We start from the raw sequence: 19,063 nt of genomic DNA on the forward strand, positions 1-19,063 counted from the left end.
CAGAAAAGCCTGCAACTGGCATTTCCCCCTCCCCAGTATCCCCTCAGAAAAATTACTATTTATAAGATTCTGCAAAGACAGTTTTAATTGGCATTCAGTAAGCTGAGTCTCATCAGCAAAGCTGCTTTTAAGACCAAAAGAATGGAATCTAGCATATAAAGAATCTCCTTGCTTCCCTGTAGCTGAAACACAACATTTGTTGCAAATATTCTGTCTTGTAACACAGCTTTAAAGAAAATAGAAACTTTAATCAAAAATATATCAGGGAAATTCCATACTATTTAACAAATCATTTAAATGCAGGACAATGCACTATGATGAAGTTCAACACATCGATATACGCAGATCTCCTACGTAAACATGGTTCAGCCTACAAAAAACTTAACTTGACTGAAAGGTATCCTCAATAGTAAACATTTAAGGTAATTCTCAGTGTAGCTAGTGCCTATGTAACTGTAGTAAAGACAATTTTTACAAGGATTATACAACATTAATCTGAGTGGCTAAAAAAAGTGACAAAGATCTACTTTTTTCCAGAATATCAAAACAGAAATATACCTGCTCCATTGATGTTTCATGAAGTTCATTGAGGTTCAGTGTGTAAATACCTTCTTCTGCACCAAATATCAAGTACTGATCTGCAAACACAAACAAGCCCAAAAAATCTAGAAATCCTGATTTAAGAAGGGTGCATTTTATAAGAGTATGCAGCTCTTCACAAAATACAGACTTAAAACAACTACATACATTGAAACAAACCAACCTATAATAGTCATGGTATCTGAAAGCATGGAAAATTAACCTTCCTAAGGAAGCTTAAATTTGTGGATGGGGCTGGTTTAAGACATTAGGAAAGATCAGTCTTTTTTTTTGTGACTGACAACTGGAATAAAAAACAGCAGTGATACAACCATAAGCAAGAATTCATGTCAATAATTTCCTCATGTATGGATTATCCTACTTAGACATTTCCATGTAATTTGTGACATATTCATAGCCTTCTTCTGGAGTACTTCAACAGCAGTACTGACTAGAACATTTTCTCAGTACTTTGGGGACGCCTCACTTCTTCAATATAATTAATACCCTGGATTGCTTTTAGGCGTGCGAACAAGACAGACATCTCATATTGAGATGATGTCAACTGCAAAAGATTTGACTTCTTTAATGTCAGTTTCTAAAAAACCTAAGTATTTTCTTGCTTAGGGGCTCAGTAGCACGTCTATACAGCCTATAATCAGAAGGTGAAATTGCATGCAACGAGAGTACAATGTTACCAATTATCCCTTTTATCAGGCTATATAATAAAGCACTAAAATAAACCTGTAGGACCAGAAAGATTGGCAGGGGGCAAATAGAGTGAGTGATAAAGAAATCAATCTCAACTAGGACATCCAGAAGGCAGATTTAAAAAAAAAAAATTAGGATTGGCATCTTTTAGACGAAAATGTTGATAAGAGTCTTGAATCAAAACAAAAAATTATGGTTTTTTTACCTTTAATATGTAATTTATTCTTTTTAATCAAAGCTGAAAACTGCACCCCACGTATCTTAACATAATTAAAAAAACCCATTGAATTTCAGACAGCAGTGGCACAATTAAAGAAGAACTGCTTATATCAATAAATGTATTTTACAATATGTCTATTTTAAAAGGAATAGTCTTGCTCATTTAAGCACTCTTGAAATCTGAGGAGAGGACAATATGGGTAAAATATGCATAATATACTACCTCTTGTATCTGGATTTATCCATGATGTTGCACAATGAATTTTTAATGGACAGCCATTGAAAACCTTTGAAAAGCAAGCACCCATCTGTAGAAGTAAAAGCAATTAAAAATATACATATGAAAAATGAAAATGTGACATTCTCAATAGGATGATTTTTACTTGTCCTGGTTTCAGCTGGGATAGACTTAATTGTCTTCCTAGTAGCTGGCATAGTGCTATGTTTTTGAGTTTGGTATGAGAAGAATGTTGGTAACACTGATGTTTTCAGCTGTTGCTAAGTAACATTTAATCTAAAGTCAAGGATTTTTCAGCTTCTGATGCCCAGCCAGCAAGAAGGCTGGAGGGGCACAAGAAGTTGGAAGGGGACACAGCCAGGGCAGCTGATCCAAACTGGCCAACAGGCTATTCCATACCATGTGATGTCACACCCAGTATATAAACTGGGGGAGTTGGCCTGGGGGGAATCGCCACTCGGGGACCAGTTGGCAGGTGGTAAGCAATTGCATTGTGCATCACTTGTATATTCCAATCCTTTTATTATTACTACTGTCATTTTATTAGTGTTATCATTATTAGTTTCTGCTTTTCTGTTCTATTAAACTGTACTTATCTCAACCCACGAGTTTTACTCCCCCCCCCCCCCCCCCCCAATTCTCTCCCCCATCCCACTGGGTGGGTGGGAAGCGAGTGAGCAGCTGCACGGTGCTTAGTTGCTGGCTGGGGTTAAACCACAACATTACTTAAAGTAGTAACAAAAGGTTAAGAGTAGTTTCATTTGCCATGTGGAAAATAACCTCATCCAGACAAGCTGATAAAAGGATTTTTTTTTTAAAGTGATTTTTTTTCTTTGTGTGTAAGACTTTCCTGAACAAACATACCAGAATTAGCATTTCAGAATTAGCTCCTAAATTAACAGTCTAAGCACATACTTACTACAAAGCTGACAAACCTGAAAAAGGTTCCTGAATTTCATGACTTTAGTAAGTCTCAACAGAGAAACTTTATTGTTGCCATATTCCACACACTTAAAATAAAACTCTAGGTCATGCAACAATCACAATCTTAAGTCTCAGATTTTCTATTAGTTGTTTCAAATTAACTTATTTTCAATATTGTTTGCTTCCTAAAGGGAGTCCTCTGGTAGAAGATCCCACTCCTTGTTCAGCATAACCCTTATAAACTCAGTTTGCCTATTAAGCAAGCGTCTCGCATAGTATAATATAATCAACTTCTCCACCTTCCCCCTAGTGAAGTGTAACCATTTGTAGGCATTTATAATGTGTACTAAAATTTGCTTCAAGATGACAGAAAAGCAAAAGCCAGGGCTTCCTCCTTTCCCCTCAAGCATCAACATAATAATTACCCATCCTATTTGGGGTACCAGCTGATCAATAGTACTGTAGATGAAAAGGAATGATGCAGTAGTAACCAACAATTAGTAAAGTGAAATGTTATCATTTATCAAATGATGGTCAAACATAAGGACCAGACACAGGTAAGGGTTGTCATCTTGAATATAAGCAGGTATCACCTTTACGCAAAGCTACATACTCTGCAATACAGCTACAGAATGGCAATGTTTTCACTTTATATTAATACTTTGTGAATTATTATCAATCTATAAACTGAGTTAACGAAATAGCTCTTGTGTTAACATTTGGGCAAATTTTTTTTTTGTTAACCTGTTGCTGAATAAGAAAGTCTGCACACATTTCAGTCACTTCTGAACATAGTTTAGTTTAATAAGAAAAGAAAAAGAACTTCATAATTAACCCTTTAAAATGAAAAAGAGCAGAAATTAGACCCTTCTTCGTGCTTTGGACATCTCTCACTCTTGGATCACTATCAGGAAGTCCATGAGCTTGTCTGAATATACTTATGTGAGGGAAGAATCAAATTCATTGAGGGAAGAATCAAATTCATTGAGGGAAGAATCAAATTCATTGAGGGAAGAATCAAATTCATTGAGGGAAGAATCAAATTCATTGAGGGAAGAATCAAATTCATTGAGGGAAGAATCAAATTCATTGAGGGAAGAATCAAATTCATTGAGGGAATCAGTAAAATCTGAAAGACCCCATTACACAAAGACAAGGGGAAATACTTTAGCACTGCTAGTACCACTGCAGAAGTCTGAGTGCCAAGGCAGGGAGCTGGCTGCTTGCTAGACAATGAGATAGTCCTTCTGCAGGCGTAAGAACAGAAGTAAGAAAAGATACACGTGAGGCAGGAACATGAGAAGATACTGACACAGAGTGACCTCAAGGTACTGACAGCTTCAATATTGTCAAATCCCTCAGCAGCAAGGAGTCTGAAGGAGGGATGGTATCAAGAAAAACAATAAAGGGATGGTTTTGGTGGTTTTATGAAAGCCTGTTTCCAAGTGTGCAGGGCACAAAGACACTCAACAGAAAACACACCAGATGACACTCAAAGCACTGATCTAGAATACTGGTGTTCCTGCTGCTCCTGTAACCAGCTATGCAATTCTCCTTGACCCTTTCCAAGCACTGAAGAGAGATGCTGCACAATGGAGGGAAGCTGTGCTCACTGCTAAGACCTAGTTGAGCTCTGCAGTAATAAGTTGGATAAGAAAGGAGGAGATGGAAATCAGAAGAGACTAATCATTTTCCTCTGGCCATTCTCAGTCCTGATCTCGAGGAAGCCTGCAGAGCCAAGATGCTGCTGCAAATGCCCCAGAAGGGTAAACAGAGCCTGAGGGTATCATCTCTTAATACCAAACGAATCTCAAGGATACAGCTGAAAAATCAGACAAATTATTAAACTGAGTTGCTAGTGGGGGGAAAAAAACCCCCACAAACATGAAATAAAAGGTTGAAGCAAGGCTGCTTGATCTCACTGCTGCCATGGAGGCATTTAAGTCTCAGGGGAATTTCAGCAGGCAAGGCATTCCCTCACTGGTAGGATCTAACAGGTCTCCCTGTGCTACAGGGAAAAACACACTACCAGACTGGGTTATTAAGAAAGTTGAACAAAATCTCTAGAGTCACAGGCAACCATGCATTTTAAACAGAGGCCCAGACCATCTAACTATTTTATAGGACAGCGAGAACACAAAACACTTCTTACCATTTGACAGCATACTTAAGAACGACAGAGCAAAAAAACCCCTAACAAACAAGAATCAGAACAATGATGTCCCACAGAAAAAGAACATAAGAGACTGAAATATTGTCAAAGTTTTACTTGCTGTAGCAGGGTATTTCTTAAAGAAAGCTCCCAGGTGATGTTAGGATGCAAAACATGCTCCACAATAGAGAAAAGTAAAAAGTCCAGTCATCCAAATGACCTGGGAGAAAAACCCCTTCCTTACCCAAATTTTCATTATTTGGTGACTGGAGACAGCAGGCAGAGAGGAACATGTGAAGTGCCAAACAGATCTTCAACCATTAACAGGAAGGTTAGAAAGTTTGTTATACATAAAAGGTGGGGTGTGATAAGGGAAGAGAGGGGAAAGACTTTCTAACCTAAGAACCAGCAGAACCAGAGAATTAGTGCACTACAAAGATGCATGAACATGCAAAGAACAGTCCAATATCCAAAGACTCATTTGATCAGCTTCAGAAGTTTTCCTATTTTAGTCAGTCTCTTGTTACAGCTTCATTATATTAGCAACTCACAGTCATTCCCTGATGGCCTGTCCCTGAAATTTGTGGCAAAAGTTCAACACGTATGACTTCATTTTGAGCTATTCTATTTTTTACTCTTTTTCTCATTCCAGTCACCAAACCTATCTTATTTTCCCCTCCCCACGATGATTCAGGTCTTTTGAATGCTAGGAGTGCTTCCAAATTTCTGTCACCCGCTAGTTTAAAGTATGCACTCCTAGGCCATGCGTTTAGTTTAAAGTTTAGTTTATTAGAACAGGATTGACCTCAATAAACGATGCTAAACATATCAAGAACTCAGAGCTTAAACAATCCTGTGCATTTATGCAAGAGATTACAGTTCTAAGGAACAGAAGTATGACATCTACCTTAACCTGTCCTGCTTCTCTAAAATGGATAGGAAGCAAAAACCAGTATCATTTGCATTTACACACCCTTGTAGCAATTTTATCTTCTTATCTAAAGAAGAGAAACTGATCTGGCTTAGGAGTAGTGCAGCAAAAAGGTTAGTTTAAAAGTCAGATGAATCCCCTATTTGGTGCACAGCTCAACTACATGAATGCATGCTCCAGCACACAAGGAGGAGAGCGGTAAGGGCAGAAACAAACAGCCAAGGAAAGACTGGCTATCAGATCACAGTGCTGGCTAAAAGCACAGTGACAAGTCTGTGCAAGTATTACAATGAAATTCTAGTTTGCTTTATGTTATGAAGGTGCACATGGATATCTAACAGTATTTCCAGCCCTAAGGCATATACGAATCCTATCTTCAGAAGTTTTGAAACTTAGAGCTGCATAGTATAAACTTTGAGGTATCCGCAATTTCTGAGAGGCATTAGCTCCCCAGATCAGCAAGTACCTTCGGTACACTGAAAGTACTTCTGTGACATCAGTCACAGGACTCTCATTCACTTTTTAATGAAGCAAGCAAACAAAAAACCTTCCAAAATTTACTTCAAGAGCACAAAATCAAGAGCAATTTCTGAAATACCATACCTGTGGCTTAACATTTCCAAGACATACTGGCTTTTATATTTAAAAAACCATAAATACTACAAACATTCAAAAAATGTACTCTCTCAGCTTTAGTAAGAAGACTTGTCCTGCTTCCAACATGTATTTGTATGACTCAGTAATACTCACGTGTACTTTGGGTGTGGGAGGAAGGCCATTACTAATTGGTTTCTAGAAAATAAAAGTTTAAAAGTATGTTTACACTCACATGCACACATATGCATGAACGTGCATATTCTCTCCCCACACTGTAGGATAACCAAAATACAAGTCTAAAAAAAACTTTTTTGAATGCTGTTAAAAGCACTTGATAAATAATTGAGCATAATTATATTAGGAGAAAATAACAAGCCAATATTTCTAGCTACATAAGAAATAGATACAAAACTCTCCCTGCAGTTTGTTTTCTTTTTTTTTAAGACAATAGAGTTGTGTTGTATATTTCTACAGTACGCTAAATGGAAGGGACTAGGCACCTACTGGGACACTCTGCTGTGTCCAGCGCCTCATATACTAGATCTGAAAGCCATGGCTAAGCTTTGGCTACAGTCCCATTTTTAAGCATGATGTTAGGCTAGAGACCTCCCTTCCAACCGATGCTTCCATTAATTCTGCACGAGTTTGCTAACTACGTGTCTCTAGTGACCACACACCACAAATTGCCAGTATAATTTTCTTTCATTAAAACCTCTGCTATGATTCCCTAATATCTCCTCATTGAACGTCTGCATTCAATTGGACAGTTTATTGCGCAACATTTCCACATTACAATGATGCCTGAAAGAACGTCATACCCAGCACTACAAAGTTTAAGCAATATTGCAGCAATTGCTCAATTGCTCAATATTACAAGCAGTGTTAAACTCTATCAATCGGTCCTAGACCCACTTCCCTGTATCAGTATCAGTATCAATTTCTCCCAGTAAAACATGCTTCCGACGAAATGTATTTCACAGGTAGTACAGGAAACTTCAAACACACAATTTCAAATGCCAAGTTCAAAGCAGTTCAGGAAATCATAGTTTCTAAAGTACTGCCAGTATTACTGGCACTTCCTTAAAACAAAACAAAAACACACACAATGTTTCTACTCTATTTCCTCTTCACTCCTCTCAAAAGAGCGACATTTCCAACCTCATCCTTAGAAGAAGCCCCCAAAGAATGCAGTTTCATGTTACATTTAATCTGATCTAACTACAGATGTCCCACTCTCTCCCATCTCACATTCCCACTTTTGCATCATAGTAATAGAGTAACCACTCTAGAAGCCATTTGCTGCTTTGATGGAAAAACTCACTTGGAAGAGGAGAAAGGGATGCAGGAATATTCCCTTTCCTCAGCTCACAGCTGGATCTGATTACACGTGGTGTAAAACTGCATTCTCTCCATGAGAACAACTTCACGTAAGTATACATAGCTCAAGTCTGACACTAAACCCAAGCTGCTAGACCTGGAAACCCGGAGCTCTGGAGGCCAGCAGGCAAACAGCTTGCATATCTGGACCCTCAATCTACATTCCTCCACCTTTTTTCCCCCACGAACACCAAAAATCCCATATGCCTACATCTGGGCTAGGAGGACGACTCATTTGGGAACAGCCCTGATTCAGCTCCTTTCCCAGGGCCAACAAAATCCTCCAACAAGCCATCAGGTGGCAGCACATTCCTTAATTTCCTCATTTGCTTAAATAGTCATTGCTCAGTTCAACACATTACATCTCTCTCACAGGATCTTGTTCTCATTACGTCTCTCAAGCATGTGAATACAAGCAAGTAAATCTTGTATATCCACATTTATGTTAGTTTCTAATGAAAATTAAATACCGACTCAAACTTCAGCTTAAGACTGTATCACAACTATAGGATCTAGCAAAACTGTGCTTTAAGTCAAAGTAAACAAGATGCCACCCAGGAAAATTCCTAAAGAGCGTGCCTGCTCCTCTTCATTGAGCATGTTAAACAGTTGAGACAACTTTAAAACAACACCTAGAAGCTTAAATACCTACCAGTATTTCCTTCTTTTCTTTCCTTGAAAAAGTAGTGTCTCTAGCTTCATTCTGTTGATGTGGTGATCCCTCTCTTTCACCATTTAATTGTACAGAAGTGACTCCATTACCTAGAAAGATTCATATTTAGAAATGTGTTCTTCTACCTTCAACTCAAAGAGTAGTCTAGCCTAAAAACAAATTTGAAGGTAATAAACATAACAAATCTAATGTGGGCATAGAAAGGGATGCAGTCACAGTTATGAGGCAAAATGTATTTAACACATCTAAAGAAAAACTTCGCTACAGCTAATGCTTCAATTACCGATTCTTTATAAATAGCCTTGAGGCACTTCTTAGCACTGGATGCTTAAGCATTACAGTCAAATCTGCAACTGCAGTACTAAATATGTAGCAAGGCAGACCTAGCAAGATAGCAATCAAGAGTCAGACATTAAGCTCGCTTAAAACAAGCCAGTCCAGGACAACTCTCAAACCGTGAGGCTTTAACAAAAGCATAAAAGGAACAGCCTGAGCAAACAGTAAATACACAGTTACCTGCTATACCACCCAACTCAGTTCACTACATATAAAGGCAAACTTTGAAAGCAAAACTCTATTCTTGACGCATCAAATAACAACAACATTTGACACACAGGGCCAGAATCTGAAACCTATATACAGGAAAACTTTTTTATACCCTGTGACAATCCTGATACACTACATTATAGGCCTGCTGCTTCGAAAAGCAACTGTCACCAATGGCATCAGTAGGAATCATGTCAGTGACTTTCCTAGAAGGTACATTTGACTCTCTTAAGAGTCTAAGCATGCTTTCTTCGTGCATTTTGGCTTTCACGCACTTTGTTACTTGCCCACCAAAGAAAAATTACCACAGTACATTTTAATGTGCGCATAGGTGAGGATGTAGAAATAAAATCACATTAGATTATTTAAGAAATATTTGTATACTTCTTGGTGTCACTTTTATTACCTAAAGCATTAGATTTCTGTGGAGGTAACCGAGGAGGTGGCGGTCTGGGTGGAACCTGAGATGCAGATTTTGCTGGACTCTCTGATGTTGGGCATCTCTTGATTGTCCCTTGATTATCATTTTCAGAAGGATGTGTTTCTTGGGGGATAAAGATGGATTTAGGCTGAAAAAGACACAGCAATAATAAAAACATAATGAAAAAAGATTCAAAGCATCCATGCTACTTCTCAATGAGGGAAAAAACCCAAAACACGTGCAGTATTTGGATCCTGGAATTTTCACAAGTAAATTGGTAAAGCAACTTGTTCTGCCATGCAAATTTCTTTCAAAAAACAAACTAGAAGGAAATGCATAGCAATAAGGAAAACCTTGTTATCAACAAAGGATGAATTCAAAATCATTATATTCAAGTCATGCATTAAACAATTATCGGGCATGTGAAAATGTCACTGTTTATGACTACAGATAACCAAACCAGACATTCAAGTAGAAACTAGGGAACATTCAATGATATGGCCAGAACTTTGTTTAAAGAATCCCAAACAGGGCATGTAACCACATAGAGCAATGTAGTTGAGACAGTGGCTGCACTAAATGCTGCTTGTAAAATGCTTCTCAGTTATGCAAAGATAGTTAGTGCAGGAGGGTAAATAATCATACCTGCAGTTTTTGCCTGGGGAACTGACAGTCAGACAAAAAAAGTGAGGTTTTTTTCTTTTGCTTTTTGCTCATATTAAGATAACTTCAGTGTGGAAAGACTGACTTACTCTTCAAGTGGCAGCATGCAAAACCTAATCTGATCCAGGCATGCCTCTGAAGAGCAATCAGACATCAAAAGTTAGCAAGCAGATGCTTTATTCGGCAGTTCTTTATTAAAAATGACTTGCAGAACTAAATTTTTTTAACTACCCAATTTATTCCTTCCGAAGTATCAGAAGTGCAATTAGTCAGAAACAGCACTTTCACACTGACAAACACCCTACAGTGCAAGACTTCATGCAGATTTGCAATTAAAGGCTACAAACATACAGGTCAACCCCCTGGATATACCCTTGACTTAAAACTTGATTCAAGTCTTCAAGTCATGGCACAAGTAAGAGAATCATCAGTATATTAATTTAGACACTTCTGCATTCATTTATTTATTTAAAGTGCCCTTTTATTCTGGGCAACAAAATCCCCCTCACTTACCTTTGGGGGTAAAGGAGGTGGCACTTTAGGTTTCATAGTAGCACTATAAAGAAAAGCAAACAGATTGTTATCCAGTGTAGCTCTTTGAACCTTGTATTGCAGTGTTCAAGAAAATACAGAATTTTATAAATGCCATACAAATACACACCATTAACTTGTCAACAGCACTATTACATCCAAATAACTGCATCACAAATACTTTCAAACATTTTGTTATTGCTGTGCATACCACAGATACTACCCAAAACCTCAAGTATCACAGATCCTCCCTAGAGAGCACAAAGCGACACCATCTGATTTGTTGAAGAGGCACATACTTGTGCAGAAAAAAGTAGGGAGATGCAGATCAGGCCTCATATTTACTTTGTTGAAAGGAAAAAGATTTAGGATATCAGTGAGTGTTTTTTAAAGGGCCATCTGTAGGTATACAGGGCAAAGGGGAGTTACAAGAAAACTGATGAATACCATCCCTTGAGAAATTTACTGCTGACTTCTTGAGAAAGCCTTACACATGAAAGCAAAAATCCATCTGCAATGGACAGCTAGCCTACTGTCTGGGTTGTTTTGGTTTTTTCCATGAGTTTCTTTTTTTCACAGAAATCTTGGGAAAGACAACTTTGTAACGCAAGAACACTTCAATGGCTTGGCTCAACGGTACAAGATATCAGCATCAAACAAGAAATCTGAAGCATCAGGAGCATTCTTCCTCTGCTGGTTCTGTGTTTTAAAGAATATGCTGCATTTAAAAAAAATAAATCCTAAATTCCTAAATTTTTTATATTTCTAAAAACTCTTACACTGTCCTGTTTCCTAATCTTTTGGAACAGAAAATTATTTCCATTAAATAAATTAGGAATACAGCTGTGAAAACTTGACATTCTTGCACAATATTTTCCTTACTTTTAAATTATGTTCCAAAGTTTTGGGAAAATATTCAAGTAGTAAGATATCTATTTGCTTGTTTACAGATCAACAACTTGTCTGCTTTGCTTCATTCTTTTCAGGAGTTTCTGTCCTGGCATATTATCAGTTGCTTTTATTTCAGAGAAGCTGGAAGGGGACTTCCAAGAATGGGTTACCCTTTTGTGCACTTCAGCTGCTATGGTGGTGGAGATTATCTTCTCTTCATGACATGGGACCAAGCTTAAGTCCTCAGTCATGTGTGTCCAAGCTTCATTTGTATTTTCTTTCATATTCTTCCCTGCATCTCGGACAGCCATCACAGTGTTACTGGGCAGCCAAACGTAAAAAACAAAGCCAATGATTTGGCATAAATGTGACAGATGTTTATACAAGGGACTGTGTGCCCTGGTTTCAACAGCAAGGTTTATGTGCAATTTGTCACTGCTGATCACGCAGGTCAGTGCCCCAATAATTCCTGCATTCCCAGCTTCCATAACCAGGAAGTTCAAGCATCATCAGCTTTGCTGCACATGAGAAAAAGAAATATCAAAACAATAAAAATTATTAAATGGAGATAATTTTATATTGTTCCCTGAAGTGTGTGGATTCTCTGCTGCTATGAATCACCCAGCTTCAGAGTCATGCAGTGGCATCAGTTTGGACTGGACAGCATACAGCCGCTTCATTATTTTGTTCTGGATCCGAAGGGAGAAGTGACCGGTGTCACATGTGCTCTTCAATTGCAGCTCCATCTCACAGAATATAAAATCAAACAAAAGCCTTGAATCTTCAGTGGGCTCCAGAGAAAAATATCTGAGACCAAGCTGATGAACCAACATATTGCAGCAGAGCTCTGGGCTCAAGGAGATACCAAGAGGAAAGGCAGAGATGCAGAATCTGTCTGATCCAAGGTTGAGGCATTCAAGGCCTACTCCTGTGCTTTCAGGAAATTGTCAGGCCCTCTCTGTACAGCAAGAGTACCTAGGATGAAATACGGAAAGAAGCAAAAAACACCAGGACTTCCTTGGAAGGCCACTGGTGACTGTCCTTAGGGTCAGATGAACTGGAACCTCTCTGGAAGCTATCAGGTTCTTTCTTGCTTGACCTGAAAAAGAAAACCCACAGAAATACAACAGCGACAGAAGCAGCTGAAGCCAATGCTGTCTAAAAGTTCTGATGGAGCTTGTGGAAGGAATAAGGATCTCAAAGCACTGGACAAAGAAATCAGTGCAAGCACTTCAAGACAGCAGGAGTCAAGGGGTTCCAACCCCTGGAACATTACTGAATTTGATGATACTGGCTGCAGAGCAATGGGGGGTGTGTGTGTGGCAGAAACATTAAGCAAAAATGAACAGACACAGAGCGGTACACAAAAAACATCCAGAAATTAGTATGGATGGAGGAACCAAGCTGAGCTGGCTTGCAGCAGCGCAGATATCCAGTACATCTTCACTGAAGGCCATGAGAGTGGAGCTGACCGTATGGAGTTATAGGGGACTGTTACATCCTACAGGCCAGGAAGCCCGAGTTACCATTACCAAGGTCTATCCAGCTATGAGCAAAGTGGGTTCTCAGCTTGGTCCAAATGCAGGGAAGCAAATAAATGAGTAGCATTATCAATCTCTTCCTCTCAAAGACAAGACACAGGAGCTTCATATTATTGATGAACTGTGTAATCAATCATGCCTTTAATCAACCACTTAAGAAATCCTTCATATTTCATTATTAAGGAATTAGCAAGGGAATAAAGCCTGCTAAAAACTGACTAAAAATAATTCTTCTTCTATAAATATCACTTGTGTCAAACACCAAACATAATTGTGTTTTGAGAAGTTGATCATGAAACAATGCAAGCTTAATGTACTTGTCACCTAGCCGACATCAGACACTATCAGTAGCTTTACCCTTCTTGAAGGGGGCTGTTCTTCATGTTCATTACAGTGATAAAAACCACTGCCTTTGTTATAAAAGAACAACAGTAAAATAACTCAAGAAAAAAAAGAGAGAGAGAGATTTGGTTCTCTGTAAAGATATAGATGCCAGCAATAGATAACACGTTTTACAGGTTTCTGGTATGAAGAAACAGCTTTCAAAATTATCCATTAACAGTAAGTAAACAAGAATGCTGTCTCAATGCCATCTTTCTTTTTGGTCTTTACATCAGATTTATTTAGGAATGTAAATTTCCACATACTGGCTGTGCATTTTTAAATTGTTTCAGTTCTCATCTGTCAATCAAAAAGAGCCCAAGAATACTTATATCAGTGGAATTTAATATGAGCATAATTAATTTAACACATGCCTGTTGATACTGCTTTTGCAGTCACTTAACCTTGCTCTCTCTGTGGTAAGGGAGCCAGTTCTATTCCAAAATCAAGTACCCATACAAGTATCCTCCTAGCTAAGAATGTGGACAGAATAAACTCAATCATCTAGAGAAGATAGTTATGTATATATTTTATGTATTTTTAATGAGCTTTTATTTAATATACATTCATCAGTTCTAAAGAAGACACCAAGACTGGGGTCAGACAAATTACTGGCTCAAAGTAACTATGCCAAGATTTTGTTCAATAATAGAAGATAAAAGGACAACGGCATCAAGCAAGGAACAAAATTTTTTTTTCCCCTAATTTATCACAAGCTTATCAGCACAATAAGAAAACTTCTGGTGATGGAATCTAGGAACAACATCAAATGCCTATCTTTAAAAATGCTATAGAAGAAGAATAATACTGAACTACTAGGGAGAGAACATGATTCAACTTTTTAAAAAATTTTTCATCTATTCAAGAATCAGCTTTTCTATATATTTATTTTTTTACTTACTGTTTAGCATCATCGTCTGCATCGTCATCATCTTCTAAATGTGCCACATGACCCCTAAGAAAATGAACAAGGTACTACGGCTGAGTGAGTTGTATTAAAATTACCTTGGCTATGTGAAAAAAAAAAAATCTCAGCTCAAGGGCTCTCTAACAGAAATTTACTGTCTTTTAGCTTTTTATCATTATTCTTCTTCTCTAAAGCACAGCTGCAATCCAGACAACTAAGCCTCTCCCATATCCTCTCAGCAAGTACGGATACAAACAACAACTAGTTGTGACAGACATAAGAAATCAACGCACAAATGACTTTGAAACACTTAAGAGGGGGGAAAACAAAAAAAAGAATAAAATTACCGCTGATGCAGTTCTTCTTCAACTGATTTTAAGAGACTCCTTCAGCATTAAATAAGAATAAGAACACAGTTTAATTGTGGCACACAAACTTAGTTATCAAAAGCCAGGGCAAATGCTCCTATGATTCTATCAGTAATTAATCCAAAGCATGTTGTTTTAGCTGGCTTTCAGAACATACATCGAACATCCACATACAAATGAACATAGCTGCATTTTTTATATATATATATATTTTATTTTTTTATTATTTATTTTTACACAACACACTTTCATATGCATTTATTAATGTAGTGCTATTAAGTGCAGTGGCCCTTGGTCCTGGCACTGTAAAACAAGGACTGTCTTAGCTTGATCCAATTTAAAGCAAATCCACACTACCCAAGAAAATCATAATTATAAAACATAAAAATCAGACTGACAAGAGGATTAAACTATTGTTGGAATAAATTCATTCTACCCTAGTTAATTTTTGTAACATTCTGAATTTCTTCATTTTTGTGTCTTTGTCTGAAAACACAGACAGGGAGGAATAGCAGGCAAAACACAGGGATAAAACCAACAGGATTTCAGAAGATATCAGTATTTGTATTTGCCCCAAGTAAAAGATTGCGTGAAAGATATCATGTTCTATGCTTAGATTTTCTGCATTTTTTTTAATACCATTTAATTTAGCAAAGCAAAGCTAGGCATCCCAATTCTGACATGCATAAATGTAATTAGGAAATTGGGTGGAAAGGAAGAATTACATGGAAAACTATTTCATATGATTAATATAACAAAATTATTAAATGTATGAACATGAAGTTAAAGACTTTGCTGAGACGGGTAAGTTTTATTTTTTAAAGCATCCATAATTGAATGTTCCTAGTGCCCTACAACACGAAGAAGGACATAAAGCAATGTCAAAGAGCAGTACTGGTAGTTCCTAGATGGGGTAAAATTGTGCTCTGTGGGACCTATCATGCACAACATTTTATTAACAAGCAGACCAATATAATGGCTCTTAAAAGGAGGCTTACAGCACCATAAAGACAATATGGTCAACACAGCCTCAAATACTGAAAAGTGCTGTAATTCTGTGTCATTGAAATTACTATTATTTTAGCAATAAAGAGTAATTTTGGAATTGTAGCTGATATAAGCAAGCTTGACATTTTACTACATCCATTTCGGCTAATTTGTGATTTTTATATTAAAAGTCTTGAATTAATTAAAGACAGAAAACGCTGCTGCTTACTCACTTATTTGCACCCAAGAAGTAGCCACACTGAGGACCATGACCATATTCTTCTAGCTGTAGATCCTACAAATACAAGAGAACAGATCGTTAAGATGTACAGGGAAGCATCAAACACATACCCTGTATCGTTCTGCTGTTATCCCCCCTGCCACACCTGAACTACCAAACGAGCTCATTCCTCTGCCCTTCCTGACTCCTCACACCACTCTCAGGCCCATCACACCCCAAAATCTCCTCTCTGACAGTTTGCTACATCTCTAATTCCTTTTAAAACTCTGACCTTAGCCCCTTCCTTGGACACACACATGCTTTGCTCAAGTCAGCTGCAGAAAAGGGAACAAAACAACAAAAATAATATAATCCAAAAAAAAGAAAAGAAAAAGAAAAAAAAAAAAAAAAAAGGACTTTGTGATCTGCCAGACCCCATACAGAACCCAGCATCCCTCACTGGCACATTGTAGTATTCATTTCAGATGGAGAGTAGCTCTGGCAGGGAGCCTGAAATGCCTCTAGCACATGGGGATGTTAAAGAAATAAGCCAAGAGGACAGTTAAAGTGTTTTTATAGCTCTGGTTATAGCAATACTGTTTTAAGGATAACTACGTATGTTCTCATGTACACTTTAAGATCACCTTTTGTATCAAAAAATACAGTATTAACAGCAAAGTCAAGCAATCATGGAGCATGGGCTACTTAGAAAAAGAAGTGGCAACAGGCCTCCAACACTATTATTCAACAGACACTGTATGACATACAAATTTAATGCATTAATGGCAATACAGGGACCACGTTGAAACACCATCAAATCTGCATCTGCCAGGAGGATACTGCTATAATTACAGGGTATTTTTTAATTCAGGTAGATCACAACAGGAAAAATCTGAACATAAATTTGCTCCCAAAATGCTGAGTGTATTCACCAGGAGAAATGAGTTATGGATCACTTAAGGTAATGATAAATGGAGCTACATTGCTCCTTTCCAGGAAACATTTTAAAGGTCTCCCAACATATTCTGTCAAACAGGCCTTTCAGCTGCAACTCATATCAGAAGCATGCCATCCTTCAGAAAGATGCCCAGATATTCAAGCTATAAGAGCAATAAGCTTGGATTAGACAACTCCTCATGGGGCTGACCTCTCAAAAGGGTATTTTTGAAAATCAGAGGAAAAGTCTCACACTAGATTTGCCAGTACTCCAAGCTAACAAAGCAGAAGCCACTGCAGCTTTCAGTTCCAGACTGAAGGGCAATCACTTTAATACAAAGCTATGTGTATTGTTTTCTGCTCAGCGAGGAGTTCCAGGTTGTCTACTGCACCCTCAGTTCTGCTCTGTAAAGCTAAGCAGTAGTTTCCACATGGGTGTTTCTACCACAGCTGTCAGTAGCTTTTGATTGCTTCAGTGACTCTCCATATTTTCCCCAAACAAGTGAGATACTGTGGAAAAAACAGTATGTAACTGATAATTACTTGATATGAAAGAACACATAGATCAGAGGGTTGATTAAAAATGCAGAGGCAAGCCTGATGCTGGCATTTACTGAACCACAGAGAGACTGACTTTTCAATCTTCGTACCAAACTTATTTGTTACACATCTTCCTTCTAGAATTAAACTAAGAAACCCCCAAACCACCAAATCCCATCCACTTCTATGGAACTGACTCACAAGGGCCACCTGACTTTCCACCTAGACATCTTTCAGTGGAGCTAGAAAGTTAGGCGACAGGAAAGAAGGGCTCATAAGTGGCTGTGCCAGCAGGACGGAAGGCTTGTTTCCCTCCAGGAATGTGTCCCAGGGTCAGCAAGGTAGCAGGTGGAAGGGGTCAGGCCTCAGTTGTGGGTATCTTTGATCCCTTCTGCTATCCTTATCTTCCTTCTTCACAGTTTCATCCTCCTCCTATGCCCCAATCTCAACTCCTCCGACTCCTTCTCCTTCCCTCAAGAAAGGCCATCCTAGGCCCTCGGCAATTTCAGTCTCTTCATCACTCCCAATATCTGTCACCTTATCCAGGCAATTCCCTTCTGCTGGTCCTCACCACCAGTTGATGCACTCGAATCCACCACAAAGAAACACAGATTAAACTTGCTTTACTGTGAGTACTTATACTATTTCTATGCAATCTCAAAAACTTCCACATGTAAGCACAGGTGTTTTGAAGATTCAGACTCTAGAGCAGAAAATAACAAGACTGGAAACATAAGATGTCACCAGACTCACAAACTAGGAGGTTAAACAGGTTGTGTGAGTCTATGTAAGAAGATGCCAGAACAAAGACTGGGAGGCTGTTGAGAAAAATAACCCCAGATCAGTATAATGAAAACTGAGATTTTCACCTTGAAGTGACAAGCGTTTTGTCTGCATGTTGCAAAATCATATTACTCAAAAGCGGGAAACGAAGATCTTATGCTGGGCAGAGCCAAAACATCTGTCCATTTTAATTTACACACTGTGCAATGTACGGCTATATATATTGTACAGCAATGACAGGAAAATTGGTAAAAGAAAATAAGCAAACCCCCCTAACACATAAGGAGCCTTCATCTGTCATCAGGCTTTTAAAGCCTTACTGGCATTTTCTTTAGGAAAAATGACATCTGCCAGAATTACTTATGTTTGAATGCTTTAAAAGGACAAAAGCTTTGCTTTGATTCAGTTTAGTATTGTGCTGCTAATTAGCATTTATTTGACTATGATTCTAATTGGATCCGTATTTTTTTTTGCCTTAACTAGCTTGTTAGTGTTCTTCTAAGCCCTTTAAGTATTGCTGGTTTTCACTCCAAATGTGGGTTGAAGTAATCCATTGCTAGGGAAATCCATTCTTTTATAATCTTGACAGATAAATACTGAGTGCTAGAGAGCTTTTAAAAAGTGCAATACATTTTTTCTTGTACCGTCTATGCCAAATATATCCAGAAGTTATATAAACCTTCTAGCTACATATTTGATACAAAATCATCAGTAAATATTGCATGTATCCTGTAAAGCCTCCTGTGAGCTGTTACGCTTTATCAGAACAACCACTATAACCAGATTTTTTTAAAGCCAAACATAAAGGTATTTTTTAACAAAACAGAAATCTTATCAGTATATGGATTCCCACTGGGAAGAACTGATTAACATTAATTACTAAATAATGCAACAATTCGCTTAATAAAAGCTGCTACCTCTCCTGCATCCCTAAAGTAACCCAACAA

The 19,063-nt window shown here is 38.0% G+C and overlaps 1 protein-coding gene across 11 annotated transcripts in view; it reads right to left on the bottom strand.

Moving 5' to 3' along the window:
- MAP4K3 (mitogen-activated protein kinase kinase kinase kinase 3) overlaps positions 1 to 19,063 on the bottom strand; it is an 86,259-nt gene that overhangs the window by 20,576 nt on the left and 46,620 nt on the right. For 9 of the 11 annotated variants that reach the window (XR_011328521.1, XR_011328522.1, XM_069805275.1 and 6 more), the window contains 9 exons: positions 15,871 to 15,932; positions 14,630 to 14,668; positions 14,277 to 14,330; positions 10,545 to 10,587; positions 9,354 to 9,516; positions 8,381 to 8,490; positions 6,505 to 6,546; positions 1,733 to 1,817; positions 559 to 638 (listed from right to left, as the gene is read on the bottom strand). Coding sequence is in view for 9 of the 11 variants with exons in the window: in XM_069805275.1 (XP_069661376.1) it covers positions 559 to 638; positions 1,733 to 1,817; positions 6,505 to 6,546; positions 8,381 to 8,490; positions 9,354 to 9,516; positions 10,545 to 10,587; positions 14,277 to 14,330; positions 14,630 to 14,668; positions 15,871 to 15,932 (678 nt within the window). In the remaining 2 variants the exon portion in view is untranslated. The remainder of the gene's footprint in view (positions 1 to 558; positions 639 to 1,732; positions 1,818 to 6,504; positions 6,547 to 8,380; positions 8,491 to 9,353; positions 9,517 to 10,544; positions 10,588 to 14,276; positions 14,331 to 14,629; positions 14,669 to 15,870; positions 15,933 to 19,063) is intronic. The other 2 variants (XM_069805276.1, XM_069805279.1) reach the window with 1 other exon arrangement.

Source organism: Haliaeetus albicilla, chromosome 17, assembly GCF_947461875.1.
Source record: "Haliaeetus albicilla chromosome 17, bHalAlb1.1, whole genome shotgun sequence".
Lineage (NCBI taxonomy): Eukaryota > Metazoa > Chordata > Aves > Accipitriformes > Accipitridae > Haliaeetus > Haliaeetus albicilla.